Raw genomic sequence first — 15,435 nt, 5'->3', positions numbered from 1 at the left:
TCTGTTAAGCCACCTGAAGTTGCTCCTTCAGCCAGTTCTCTGCAACGTGCTCCCTCAGCACCTCTACATGGCCATCTCCCTCCTTTGCAAGTCTATATTGGATTCTTCTCTTCCCCCGTGATTCTCACCTGCCCTCGATTCCCCTTCTCCCTCCAGTTCAGCATGCATGGTGATGTATAGTGCTTGGAGACGTCCCTCCCAGTGTGAGGAAACTATGGAGATACAAGTTATTCTTGTAATTTAATTTAATTCCTATATGAATGTTAACCCAGTGGTAGATGAGACAGGGGCAGATCTTGACTCTTTCGAAGGTAATGGCCTGGGGTTTCATTAAGCCCATTTTCCCCAAGTAGACAGTGATTGTCATGTGTATCTGAATGATAGCAATGAGTGAAACAAAACAACGTGGTAAGGTCAATAGCAGAGTGCTGGAATCCATGCGGTCAGTATTTATCAAACAGGCTAACATCTGCTTCTTCTTAATGACAACATATCTGGCTGTAGCTAATGAGGATTTGCTTGAGTTACAATCCTTCATCAGTTTTAAGTTTTCAAACATCTAACCATTTATTTACGTCCACACATTCTGGCAGATTCAATGGCTCTTCATTCATTTGAATAATGAATAATGAACGAATTTGACCCTCTAATTCTGTTCCAAATACGTTGCTGTTTTAGCATCTCCTCACTTTGTTTAAAATATCTATTAAAAAAAATTCCATGTGATTTTGGCAACTCCCTTTTCAATTCTGTTGTGTTCTGTATACCAGAATCTTTGAAATGACCAGAAGTGGGCTGTCTAATTTATTGGCTGTAATATCGGGAAACGTGAGTCCCTGAATGGCTGACTGATCTGTCAGTAAATCTACAGGAGGGCTGAACAGTTTAAAAAGCATGTCTAAAATGAATGCTGTGGTTTATTGTTATTACCCACTTTCCTGGATGAGTGCAGCTCCAACAACATTCAGGAAGCTTAATATCATCCAGGATAAAGCAGCCTGCTTGACTGGGACCCCATCTACCATCTTAAACATTCACTGCCTCCACCACCAATGCACTGTGGCTGCAGGGCCCACCCACCTTGGAAGCAGATCCTAATGGCCACTGGGGTGGGGAAGTGCCAAGGCTGGCTGGTTAGAAGACCTCCTTGGTTCTTTGGGACTTTGTCCTAGTCGTTTATGAAGCTGTTAGGCACTCTAGCCCTCACCCCTCATACTCCCTCACCTCCTCATAACCCCCATGGCCCCTCCATGCCAACTCATGCCACGCCAGCTATCCCCATTCCCCCCTCATGCTCCCCATGCCACCTCCATACTCGCTTATCCAATATCCCCAAGGTCAGAACACAAAAGCCTTGTGGAGATGAAAATAATACACTTCTAACAATTGAATACAGTTCTCACTCATATACTCTTGATAGTGAAAAAAAAAACTCCCATTCATGAAATCAATTCAAAGCTTTTAAATCTCGAGTGGTTAATTTCTGAGATAAAAAAAAACAAGCAAACCTCTGTTCAGACCCCACATCAAAGGCAGCAAATCCTAGCCTCTTTAAACTGTCAATCATATTGTGAACTCAGAAGTCCCTGCTGAGATAATGGTAGATTTTGAAACTCAGCCAGGCATTCATAATGGCAAACTAATACCCCTTGGAAAATGTCAACAATGACCTCTATTAAAATGGCACAAACAGATAGGAATGTTTTTTCTAACCTACTCCAGAAGATCTGTCAATCAAAGCAGTCCAGCAGAGAGTGTTTTTTTAAACTCTCACTGATAGCTTCAGCCTATTTCTTTTCATATTTAAAAAGCAAGGAACTGAAAGTTTTCAGATCATGACACTAAACCAGACCTCGTGGCTTCCACACTGTGGGTTAAGGCCCTTGGAACAGCCAAAAAGGGTGTGTTTGAACTCTGCCCTAAGTTCAAATGGCCCTGCTGAGTTCGGGTTTCACACTTGTATGAATCATGCCATGCCTCCTTCTCCCTGCTGGCAAAAATTGGATCTGTTGGAGCTTGACTTCTGCATCCAGGTCCCGCCATCCAATTTAAAGGTCCACTTTGTCTTCCTGACACTGCAAAATACGGCCTTCTGTCACTGATAGTGGAACACAGGAGGGAGATCCATAGAGGGCCCCCCATGGAAAAACTGAGTCATAGAGTGTAAGGTGGGGCGAGGCCATGGAGAGTTTTGTGAATAAGGAAAAGGACGTGGAATTAAATGCTTTAGAGCATGAGGAACAGCAAGATCGAGTTAATGATAGAACAAAAGAAAGAGAATGAGAGTGTGAAAGGGAAAATGGGAAAGCAAGAGAGACAAAGGAGGAAATTAGAGTGAGAAGAACAAAGAGTGAGAGCAAAAGAAAGGATGTGGGAACAATTAAAAGAGAAAATGAGGGGTGACAATATGAGAGAGAAAGGAAAAAGAGCAATTGAATGATTGTAGAAAAAAGGAGCATGACAGAGTAAGAGACAGCAAAGGAGAGAATTAAAGAATGTGAAAGTGAGTCAGAGGCAAAATGAGATAAAGTGAATGAAAACAGGAATAGAAAGTGAGAGATTTTAGAGAGGTGAATTTTTGATTGAAAATTCATTGTGACAAATACAGAGAGTTCAAGGGAATGAAGCACCAGAGAGACACATTCAGGACACATTCTGTTTTGTATCAGCTGCATTTCTAAGTATAATTGAAATTTTCTCCCTTTTGTACCGATGTTTGACTTTGGAGAAGAATGATTACCTCAGTAACACCTCAGGACAATCAAAGACAATGCTATCTCACTGGTATCAAAGCCTAAGTTCATAAATGATATCAATTCTGGTGCCATTTGGTGGTATAAGCTGTTTCTTTTTATCAATTGCCGTTTATAGTGACAGCTACACTGTCTGTTCTGTTAGAGATGAGGCTGAAGCTATGGTACAGGATACCATATTGATGGAAAGCTCAGTATGATAATGCACCATCTGTCACCTCTCACTTATAGCAATGTGATCACAATGTTCAATGGGGCAACTTTTGGGAGACTCAGGTCCCAGGGAAGATTTCTTTAGTCACCTAGAAAATGGGGAGCTCCATGACTCAGGGTTGCTAGCTTCTACATCCAACCTTGAATCTGCACTTCTGCCAACCAAGACTCTAGGCCACAGCTGCAGCCTTGCAAGATTTATACTCATGTTCTTGAGGAATGTGGTACTGTCCTTAATATCCTTTACCAATATCCATTCTGAGTTGAATTATGGAATGTTTATTAACTTACAAGCAGGAACATAGGTCAGGAGTAGGCCATTTAGCCTTAGGCTTGTATCACTATCCAATAGATCATGGTTGATCCGCACCTCAGTTCCACTTTGCTGCCTTTGCTCCATTTCTGGTGATATCCTAGCAAAAATCTTCATCCTTGAAAGATCCAACTATCCCAACATTCACATCGTTTTGGGGAGAGAGATGCAGATTTCCACTACACTCTGTGTGAAGAAGTGTTTCCTGTTTTCACCCCTGAATGGCCCAGCTCTGATTTAAGGATTTCCCCCCTTGACTCCCCCACCAGAAGAAAAAGTTTCTCCGTTATCTACCCTACCAAGTCCTTATAACATTTTAAACACCATAATTTCCCATACACTAGGGAATACATGCCATGTTTATCCAACCTGTCCTCTAACCCTTGGTATTATTCTGGTGAATCTCCCAGCTCAACATAGTCTTCCCTAGGTGCAGTGCCCAATACTTTAGATGGGGTCTGACCAAGATTGTGATTCTATGTTGTACTTAAACACATTGTAATTCCATGTAATTGGAGGCAAGAAAATGTCCTTAATGTGCAAATGAAGTGATTCAATAACATTGATTTTATGTTTGTTTAATTCTTTCCAAATGGTCAATAAAGTAACAGCACTGACTCATGAGCATCGATTTTGCACTTATCCTACTCCTGGCAGGTAAATAACTGACATCTAAGGAGGAATAGATGACAGAACTAGACATGGAAAAATCCTTCCTGTTTTTTAAAGGGACTGTGCTGATGATGAGCATGTACAGCAAGGGCAACGGGGTGAGAAAATATCAATGTACAGAGGTTTTCCCGATTTCTCCTCCTCAGTTCTCTCCTCTCCTGTAGGTGTTGACTTTAGTTGATAAATGGTTGAATGGTTTCCAGCAACATGGCCAGAATTTTAGGCTCCCCCCCGCCCCCCGGTGGGTTCTGAGGCGGAGGTGGAGCACGAAATTGTTTGGACGTGATTCCTTCTGGGACCCCACCCGCCCCGGCCTGGTCGCGATTTTATGCTGGGGCAGGCAGGGCCTCGGAGGGAAAGCCTGCTCTTTCCTCAATTAAGTCCCTTAAGTGGCCACTGAATGGCCACTAAAGGACCTTTTCACTCCCAGCCTCAATTTTTCAGCTGGCAGGTGGATGACAGATCAGGAAGAAAAACCCAAAGACAAACAGAGATCGATCTTGGCGGTTGTGGTGGGGTGGGGGGGGGTGCCTCCATCAGAAGCCCCCTTAGAATTGTGGGCACCCTCCCCTTAAGGCCTAGTGACCTCCGGACCTCTCTCCCCCACCCCCCACCCCCCCACCAGCCTATCCTCCAGGACCCTGATTGCCCTCCCCACGACCCCACCCCCAGGCCTTTCCTATACTCCCCACCCTGGGATCCCTATCCAGCAGCCTCTCCAAGGCAGGATTTCCTCCCGGCGATGGGTGGAAATCCCGCCTTATACCAATCAATGCTTGTTAGAGCGTGAAGTGGCATCGCGCCTGCTGGACTCAGCGGGGATATGTTCCTCTTCAGCCGAGCCCCTGCCATCCTGAAAATTCAGGCCCAAATCTTAATCTATTTGCCTTAATTACAATAACTTGTATTTGCATAGCACTTTTACAATAGTAAATATCCAAAGGTGCTTCACAGGAAGGTTTTCAAACAAAATTCCACACCGAGCCACATAAAGAGTTATCCGGTCAATTTGTCAAAGAGCCAGGTTTTAGGGAATGTCTTAAAGGAATGCTCCTTCGACAGAGCCTTCCAAACACTTAACTTCTGCCACCTAGAAGGACAAGGGCAGTAGATAGATGGGAACAGCACACCTGCAAGTTCTCCGCCAAGTCACACAAGATCCTGACTTGGAAATACATCGCCCTTCCTTCACCAGCGCCATGTCAAAATCCTGGAGCTCCCTCCCTAATAGCACCTCGGGTGTACCTACACCACGTGGACTGCAGTGGTTCAAAAAGGCAGCTCACCACCAGCTTCTCAAGAGCAATGAGGGATGAGCAATGTGACAATCACATTCCAGGAGCAAATTTTAAAAAATGACAGGCAGAGAGGCAGGCAGGTTTACAGAGAGAATTTCAGAGCTTAGGGCAGCTGGAAGTAGGGCCCCAATGATAGAGTGATAAAAATCAGGGATGTGCCAAAGGCCAGAATTGAACTGCAGAGTTCTCTGATGGCTGTAGGTTTGGAGGAGGTTACAGAGACGGGGGGTGGGGCGTTGAGGTCAAGGATGGGTTTAAAAACGAAGATAAAAATTTTAAAACTGAGGTTTTGCAAGAAAGAAAGGCAATGTAGGTTAGTGAGCACAGGGTGCACATTAATAGTCCATATTCATTAACGACAGCACCCGTACTCCTAGTGCCTCACTACTGATTTTAAATGGAAATTCTAATAAATGAGTAAATGGCAAAAATACCTCTCCTATTGACATTTTTAAAACAGCACGGCAGAGGGAAAAAAAATACTTGACCTCATCCTCACCAACCTGCCTGCCGCAGATGCATCTGTCCATGACAGTATCGGTAGGAGTGACTACTGCACAGTCCTTGTGGAGACGAGGTCCCGCCTTCACATTGAGGATATCCTCCATCGTGTTGTGTGGCACTACCACCATTCTAAATGGGATAGATTTCGAACAGATCTAGCAACTCAAGACTGGGCATCCATGAGTCGGTGTGCGCCATCAGCAGCAGCAGAATTGTACTCAACCACAACCTGTAATCTTATGGCCCAGCATATTCCCCCACTCTACCATTGCCATTAAGTTAGGGGATCAACCCTGGTTCAATGAAGAGTGCAGGAGGGCATGCCAGGAGCAGTGCCAGGCATACCTAAAAATGAGGTGTCAACTTGGTGAAGCTATAACAAAGGACTACTTGTATGCCAAACAGCATGAGCAGCAAGTGATAAACAGAGCTAAGAGATCCCACAACCAACAGATCAGATCTAAGCTCTGCAGTCCTGCCACATCCAGTTGTGAATGGTGGTGGGCAACTAAACAAGTCACTGCAGGAGGAGGCTCCACAAATATCCCCATCCTCAATGATGGGGGAGCCCAGCACATCAGTGTAAAAGATAAGGCTGAAGCATTCGCAACAATTTTCAGCCAGAAATGCCAAGTGGGTGATCCATCTTGGCCTCCTCCGGAGGTCCCCAGCATCACAGATGACAGTCTTCAGCCAATTCGATTCACTCCACATGATATCAAGAAACAGCTGAGGGCTTTGGATACTGCAAAGGCTATGGGCCCTGACAATATTCTGGCAATAGTACTGAAGACTTGTGCTCCAGAACTTGCCGCGCCCTAGCTGAGCTGTTCCAGTATAGCTACAACACTGGCACCTACCCGGCAATGTGGAAAATTGCCCAGGAATGTCCTGTACACAAAAAGCAGGACTAATCCAACCCAGCTAATTACCACCCCATCTGTCTACTCTTGATTTTCAGTAAAGTGATGGAAGGGATCATGAGCAGTGCTATCAAGCAACACTTGCTCAGCAATAATCTGCTCACTGGTGCTCAGTTTGGGTTCTGTCAGGGTCACTCAGCTACTGAACTCATTACAGCCTTGGTTCAAACATGGACTAAAGAGCTGAACTCGAGAGGTGAGGTGAGAGTGACTGCCCTTGACATCAAGGCAGCATTTGACCAAGTGTGGCATCAAGGAGCCCTAGCAAAACTGGAGTCAATAGAAATCAGGGGGAAAACTCTCCACAGGTTGGAGCCATACCTAGCACAAAGGAAGATGGTTGTGGTTGTTGGAGGTCAATCAGCTCAGCTCCAGGACATCGCTGCAGGAGTTCCTCAGGGTAGTGTCCTCGGCCCAACCATCTTCAGCTGTTTCATCAATCATCTTCCTTCCATCATAAGGTCAGGAGTGGGGATGTTCGCTGATGATTGCACAATGTTCAGCACCATTCACGACTCCTCAGATACTGATGCAGTCCATGTGCAAATGCAATATCCAGGCTTAGGCTGACAAGTGAAAAGTACCATTTGTGCCAAAAAAGTGTCAGGCAATGACCATCTCCAACAAGAGAGAATTTAACCATCGCCTCTTGACATTCAATGGCATTACCATCGCTGAATCCCCCACTATCAACATCCTGGGGGGTTACCATTGACCAGAAACTGAACTAGACTAGCCATATAAATACTGTGGCTACAACAGTAGGTCAGAGGCTAGGAATCCTGCAACGAGTAACTCACCTCCTTACTCCCCAAAGCCTGTTCACCATCTACAAGGCACAAGTCAGGCATGTGATGGAATTCTCTCCGCTTGCCTGGATGAGTGCAGCTCTAACAACACTCACGAAGCTTGATAATATCCAGGACAAAGCAGCCCACGTGATTGCCACCCCTTCCACAAACAATCACTCACTCTGCCATTGACGAACAGTAGCAGCAGTATGTACCATTTACAAGGTGCACTGCAGGAATTCACCAAGCCTCCTTAGACAGCACCTTCCAAACCCATGACCGTAACCAACTAGAAGGACAAGGGTAGCAGATGCATGGGAACACCACCACCTGGAAGTTCCTCTCCAACCCACTCACCATCCTGACTTGGAAATATATCGCTGTTCCTTCACTGTCGCTGGGTCAAAATCCTGGAACTCCCTCCCTAACAGCACTGTGGGTGTACCTACATCACATGGACTGCAGCAGTTCAGGAAGGCAGCTCACCACCACTTTCTCAAGGACAATTAGGGAGGGGCAATAAATGCTGACCTGGCCAGCGAAGCCCGCATCCCGTAAATTAATTTTTAAAAAATGTGTCAGCATAACCGCAGACGTCACACTTCGGATGTGATAATGAAAGAAGGCAGACCAGCCATCATCTCAGGCGCCCCACCTCACCCCAACACTCATTACTTCTCCTCCTCTCCTCAATCGCTGTCACCCTAACTCCCCAACCTGAGTTCTAAAGCATTGCATGATAAGGCTGCTTAGCTGCAGTAATCAAATAAAATTAACATACAAACCTACAAATTAGGAGCAGGGAGTAGGCCATTCTTCACTTCAAGCCTACTCTGCTATTCGATAAGATCATGGCTGATCTGACTGTGGCCTCAACTCTACCTTCCTGTCTACCCCCTATAACCTTTAACTCCCTTGTTTATCAAGAATCTATCTGACTTATTATAAATATAAATACATACAAATCATTAGCAGAATAATGCCTGAAGCTGAAAGATTAGTGGATCATTTGTAACAATGACATTCCCCTTCTCAAAGGAACAGGGGATGCAGCAACCTGCACTGTCCAAAACTACGGCATCCTCTCCTCGATTAAACTGTATATTCAGAACCCGCTGCCTTCACTTGGCATGCAGATTGCCACAGGAATAAGATAACTGTAATTGAGGGCCTATTCTGTGTTAGCTGTGGCTCAATGGATAGTGGTCTTGCTTGAGTCAGGATATTTAAGTCCCATTCTGGAGACTTGAGGTCCAACTCTAGGCCTACACTTCAGCGTAGTGCTGAGCGCTGCACTCTCAGAGGTACCAACTTTCACATGAGAGACTAAACCCAGGCCTCATCTGCCCTCTCAGGTGGATGTAAAAGGTCCCGTGACATCATTCTAAGAAATGCAAGAGAATTCTCTCAGTGACTTGGCCAATATTTACACCTCAACCCAACATTGCTATCACATTGCTGCTTGTTGTGTCCAAATTGGCTGCGTTTCCTACATTACAACAGTGACCAGGCTTCAAAAGTACTTAATTGGCTCAGAAGAGCTTTGGGACGTTCTGCGGCTGTGAAAGGTGCTCTTAAATGTCTTTTTTCCTTCTTCTTCTTTCATCCACATCAGGGCAAAATACACCCAGTGATGACCTGACAGCCCTCAGGAGCTGTCCAATTCTGATTTGGGTTGGGTCTTTCCAGATGGGCTTGTCTAAGATTAGTGAAACCCATTAAATCATGGGCAGGCCACTCCAGACAGTGACGGACAATTTTGCCCAGTGATGTCACCACAGTGATTTGGCCTGAACGAGATCCAAAATGAGAGTTGCTCTTTGAGAATGAGGTAATTCAAAGAATTTTTTTTGAAACAGGGTAGAAATTTTATAATTGGAAGATTAGATATTGGGCGTGTGCTCTGTACAGTAAGTGTTCTTCCTAAATGCCGCTTGTTCTTTCAGTGAGCTGTACACATGGGAGAGGGGTAGGATACTCTTACCTCTGGAGAACACCACACCAGCTGCAGTTGAAGCGGACCTCAGCATGGACACAGGCATTACAACTCAGGTGTTGCAGACACACTGTGAGAGAGAGAGAGAGACAGAGAGAGAGGAAATTATGGTCTGAATTCAATGAATTATTGGAGAAAGCAGTGAGAACAGTTAAAGGATCCCTGGAATTAATTACAATTCTGCAATAGTAAAAAGGAAACTGCCCAAAACCAGCCTGGAATCATTAAATGACTGACAGTTAGTGAGAAACTCCCTCTGAGATTCAAAACATCAGTTTCTTCCGCTATAGACATTTGATGTAAAAAACGTTTCATAAACGAGGTGAAATGTTCTCCAGCTTAATGTCAGTAGAACTCAAGTTAAACTCTTTGGCTCCTCTCTGCATTTCTGTTTTTCTGGCCTTGACTTCATCAACCTTCTTAGCTGCTACCTTAAACTGAGTTTCCTTCCTATTACCAACACCATTTCTTTCACCCCAACAATATTGTTTGCCTTCAGCGCCTACCTCTTCCCCCATTGCTGCCAAAACAGAGTCTATACTTTTACCATTGCGAGGACTGTCATCTCAAATGTTCTCCTTTGTGGCTTCCGCCCTCTAAAAACTAGAACTTATTCAGGACCACCTGGGTTTTATGGCCTTTCTCGCACAAGTCCCATATTTCCATTAATCCCTTCCTTTCGCAGCTCCACTAGCTCATTTATGCTCCATTAAATGGATTTTGGGATTCTTTCCCTGGTGTTCATGGCCTTGACTCATCCTGCCTCATTGATTCAAGTCAATCGTAAGCTCCAGCACACCCTGTGGCATCAAATTACACCTTTCTCCTTCCAAACCACCATTGCTGGCTATTCTTCAGCTAATATACTCTCACCCAATAAACTCTCTACATAAATCCCTTCATCTTTCTACCCATCTCCAAAAGCCTCCTAGAAACCCTTCTCTTTTACTGCGCTACTGTTGGCCCCTCCACCTAAAATTCAGTACTGCTCAGAATCCCCCTTTAGCCAAGAGACATAGCTATAGAGATGTCAATTACTTTTTCTGAATGAATCAATGTGAAACAACATGTTATGGATCCAACCAGGGATCGGGCTATTTTGGATCTGGTAATGTGTAATGAGGCAGGTTTAATAAAAGATTTCGGAGTAAAAGATACCCTAGGAAACAGTGACCATAATATGGTAGAATTTAGCATTCAGTTTGAGAGTGAGAAACTTGGGTCAGAAACAACTGTGCTAAACTTAAGTAAGAATAATTACAATGGAATGAGGGCAGAGTTGGCTGGGATAGGATTTTAACGGAAAAAACAGTTGATGAACAATGGCAGATCCTTTGTTTAAGAAAATAGCTCATGACTCACAACAAGGATATATCTCAGTGAGGAAGGATTCAAGGAAGGGGATAAAACAACCATGGTTAACCAAGGAAATTAAGGATAGCATCAAATTAAAAGAAAAAGACATACAATGTGGCAAAGATTAGTGGTAAGCCAGAGGATTGGAAAAGTTTTAAAAATCAACAAAAGATGATCCAAAAAAATAAAGAGTGAGAAAATAAACTTTGAGGGTAAACTAGCAAGTAATATAAAAACAGACAGTAAGAGCTTCTTTAAATATATAAAAAGGAAGAGAGAGACCAAAGTAAACATATGCCCCTTACAGAATGAGGCTGGGGAAATAATAATAGGGAACCAAGAAATGGCACAAAAGGGAGGTATTAGCATTGATTTAATAAATTCTATGCCTGTTCCTTGTAATAGGATGAATGTCAGGAGAGCTGTTAACATCAATGTTACCCATTCATAAAAACCTGTATTGGGGGGGTTTCCCACTGCATATGTTCCTCTGTTTCATTGTCAAAATAGAAAATATTTAATCCTTCATTTAGAAGCATGTAAATGTAGGTATATAACAAATACCATGCCATTCGAACATTCCCAGGAGTAATGATTTGCTGTCTAAATGGCTGCTCATTGACCTCCTTTCTTTAAATGGGTCACACAGGCCATTAACTTCTTGGCACAGTTTATGCAGCTCTTCCAGACTCTCAATAGGCTAAACATATGCTACCTGCCTCCTCCAGTCAGCATTCAGGAAATACCATTCACAGATGCCAAAGCATCACGGACTGGATTTTACCGCGCCCCTACCGGGCGTGTTTTCCGCAGGGGTGCAGGTAAAATATGTCAGGTTACCAGCCCAGCTCCTTCCCGCCCGCCCTCATTCCCCACAATACGGGGGCTGGGTAAGGCGTCTACTGGGCTGTGTGCCCTTAGGCCTATTGAGGCCCTTAATTACCCAATTAAGTGGCAATTAAGGTCCTCAATCTGCCTCCACTACCATAAAATGCTGGGCAGTGGCAGGTAGGCCAGAGTGCTATGGCTGTTTTTAAAACTGCTTTTGTGAAGAGTAGGAAATGGGATGTGCCCTGTGCACATTGGGGCCTCCCCATCACCACCCCCCACAACAAGACGTCACCCCATCCCTTTGTTCCTTCCTGCCTGGCCTCCAAAGCCTCACCTCACTCGCTCCCCCACTCTCGGGTGCCCGGTACCTTCCCGCCATAAAACCCCAGGACTTACCCCACTCCAGTGGCCATCACTCTTCTTCGTGGAGACGCCTGCAGTCCCGGCAGTGGCCACTACTGAGTCCTGGTGCTGCTGGGACTGCTAGAACTGACTGCTGGACAATCAGATTGACTGGAGGCTCTGTCCACTGTCCCTGTCCACTGAGGGGGGCGGAAGTCCGACCCTCAGCCTGTTCGTGCTGTCCCAAGTGTGCTATTGCTGCGGGGCAGGCTTTTTAAAGGTCGGTCCATTTGGGACCAACTTTTCTTCCAGGGGGGCGAGCAATACACTCCCTTCCCCCCATAAAACCCAGCTCCATGTCTGCTTCATTGGGCCCTAGTTATGATGGTCAGAGGTTGGCTTCAATAAGTCATTCCAAAACTGCTCTATTAGGGGGATGTGAGCATTAGCGGGGTCTGGGCTGTCACTGATAACTCCTTGTGCTATATCCTGTTGTGCTCAATCACCTTCCTGTGTTAAATCCTGTTCCATTCAGTTTAATCCCATTAAGGGAGGGGTAAGAGGATGTCAAAGTGGTCCAGTTGACTGGTTTACCCATCATGAATTTGTCAACAAATATCATCTGAGATTCATATATGTCAAACTATAAACAAAGTAATCAGGTGGTTCTGAATGCCCTCTGGTGGTGTAGAGGTATTCTCACTGACTAGCATTCCAGAGACCCAGGGTAATGCTCTGGGGAGCTGGGTTCAAATCCCACCACGGCAAATGGTGGGATTCAATAAAAGTCTGATGATGACCATGAAGCCATTGTTGCCAAAACCCATCTGGTTTACTAATGTCCTTTAGGGAAGGAAATCTGCTGTCCTTACATATGACACCAGATGTGGTTCCCTCTTAATAAAGGACAGGCAATAAAATGCTGGCCACATCCCATGAATGAATATTAAAAAAAAACAATCTGAAATTGGGGCCAGTAGGTGCGCCACCCCCTAACACTGGCGATGTGGACAGCATCCTGTTTTAGGTTGGGTGCTCAAAGCTTTGCATTTGGATGGCTGCCACCCAGCCATTCACACCTCGTCTGGACACATCTGTTTTTTCTTTACGTTACCTATTACCACTCCTTTTTGAAACTTTTTGCCAATTAATCTCTCCTGCCCTCAATCCTATGGCAGACTTTCCTTTTTGTTCTCCCTCCTCCCCGCGCACACTTTCACTTGCTAAAAACAATTACATTTCTGAGTTCTGATGAAGGGTCATTGACCTGAAATGTTAACTCTATTTCACTCTCCAGAGATGCTGAGTATTTTCTGTTTTTATTTCAGATTTCCAGCATCTGCAACATTTTGCTTTTGTGAAAAGCACTGGCAAACTTTAAACCATAAATTTGAGGGATTTATGTCCAGATACAAGAGTTGAATGGACAATGTGCTAAGCAACTGTGCCCATTTCCTCACCATTTCACTGACCTTGTTCCCTCCTAAAAGCGTCTTTAGTATCAGTGCTGTGCCAGCTGATGATTGTAACAGGAAAGCACCATTCGATCAGGAACTAGAACAACACGGATCTCTCCCAACAGAATTAAACGCAAGGAGGTCAGTCATGATGGGCAGAGTGAATAGGAGCCCCCCTTGTCCCTCAAAGTGATCATACATAAAGCTCAATCTCTGTAAAAATCACAACTTACTGGAAACAGGGGTGAACTCTAAGGCTGAGCTGTTGCTGATCTTCGTCATGTCTATTTCCACCCTGTGATATTCATAAATCATTCGTCTCTGACCATCTGTAAAGAGAAACACAATTTAATATTACACAAGAAATAGGCCAGTTGATGGAATGAGATTCCAACCAGAAACTCATACCCAGGTATCCACTATTGTGTGTATAATCTTTTTGAGCCCAAAGCAATTTGAGTCTGTAATTTAAACCCATTAATTTTTTATTCTACATCTAAAGCATCTAATAAATTAGATTCTATAAATCAGTCTCAAGTATTTGCTATTTAATGCATAAACAATTTAAAATCTTCAATCAGATTTTAGCTTGCAAGTCACTCCCAGATATCTGATTTCCATAGGCAAACCCTAATGTTCTCTGAAATACCTCACTGAATTCTTCAGTTAATCCACTTTTCTGCTCAATGTACATTTTATAGCAAAAACGGTTTGCAAAAACATGTCTTATTGTCAAGTGTACTTCGCCATAAAATAATTGTTTAAAGTTAATGAATAAAAGGTCTCCATCTAACTTCATGATGCTCGTTTCAAAATTGTGGTTAATTATTTTTGGTACTTTAAAAATAGCATGAGCTTTGATGTTAAAAAAAGTCCCATGGTACCAACTTGAAGAAGAACAGGGGTTTGCTTTCCAATGTTCTGGTCAATGTTTATCCATGAACCAGCATTACTAAAACAGATTATCTGGTCGTTATCACATTTTTCTTTGTGACAACTTGCTGTGCATAAATTAGTTGCCACACTTCCCACGTTACCTATTTTGGGACCTCCTGATATTGTGAAAGGTGCTATATGTGAACATACGAATTAGCAGCAAGAGTAGGCCACTCGGCCCCTCAAGCTTGCTCTGCCATTCAATCGGATCATGGCTCATCTGATTGTAACTTCCTGCTTACTCCTGATAACCTTTCACCCCCTTGTTTATCAAGAACCTATCTTGCTCTGCCTTAAAAATATTCAATGACTCTGCTTCCACTGCCTTTTCAGGAGGAGAGCTCCAAAGACTCACTACCCTCTAAGAGAAAGAAAAATCTCATCTCTGTCTTAAATGGATGATCCATTATTTTTAAACAGTGACCCCTATTTCTAGATTCTCCCACAAGAGGAAAAATCCTCTCCACATACACCTGTATTTAAATTCAACTTATGCCAAAATATTCACTGGCATGGCTAAAATAATGATGAAAATGATTGTTATGCCCTGTGAAAATCAATACTTTATAGTCACTAGAATGAACATGATACTTGTTATGTCCTTACAGTGGGAATGAAGTGTCTGTGGAAGTAAAGCAGCCAGAAAATGCCTCTGGTTAATTTACAGGTTGATACTTAAGCTGAATTACTCCAAATAGAAACATGGGAATGCTGATTTTTACAGCCTTAGTCACATGGCACACTCCTGGCTTGTGATAAGTGGGTACTTCCTGCATGCCATATTGGAGCTTTAGAAGGTTGTTTTGCATCCAAAATATAGGTGCTGGGCCCAAATTGCCAGCCTATTGTTGTAAGAAATTGTCCTGGTTTCTTTCTAGAAATTCACTCCCTTTACGAATTCAGTTGTTTTGCTTCTCCCAGCCAATGTGAAAATTCAAATCTTCCATTCTAACCACTTTATTTTGGCTACACCCTTTTTTGATCTCGACATTCATATAGCTGCACTCTTCACTGCATCAATCAAGAGTTCAATAGGTATTCCTACAAGTT

The 15,435-nt window shown here is 43.8% G+C and overlaps 1 protein-coding gene across 1 annotated transcript in view; it reads right to left on the bottom strand.

Moving 5' to 3' along the window:
- The window catches only part of LOC144667842 (plexin domain-containing protein 1-like), a 243,499-nt gene that overhangs the window by 99,200 nt on the left and 128,864 nt on the right, over positions 1-15,435 (bottom strand). Inside the window, exons 8-9 of the mRNA XM_078529363.1 lie at positions 13,683-13,778; positions 9,452-9,533 (exon numbers count right to left, since the gene is read on the bottom strand). Coding sequence (XP_078385489.1) covers positions 9,452-9,533; positions 13,683-13,778 — 178 coding nt within the window. The remainder of the gene's footprint in view (positions 1-9,451; positions 9,534-13,682; positions 13,779-15,435) is intronic.

The sequence above is a fragment of the Cetorhinus maximus genome, chromosome 25, assembly GCF_964194155.1.
Source record: "Cetorhinus maximus chromosome 25, sCetMax3.hap1.1, whole genome shotgun sequence".
NCBI lineage: Eukaryota > Metazoa > Chordata > Chondrichthyes > Lamniformes > Cetorhinidae > Cetorhinus > Cetorhinus maximus.
This window is presented reverse-complemented; position numbering and strand designations above follow the sequence as displayed.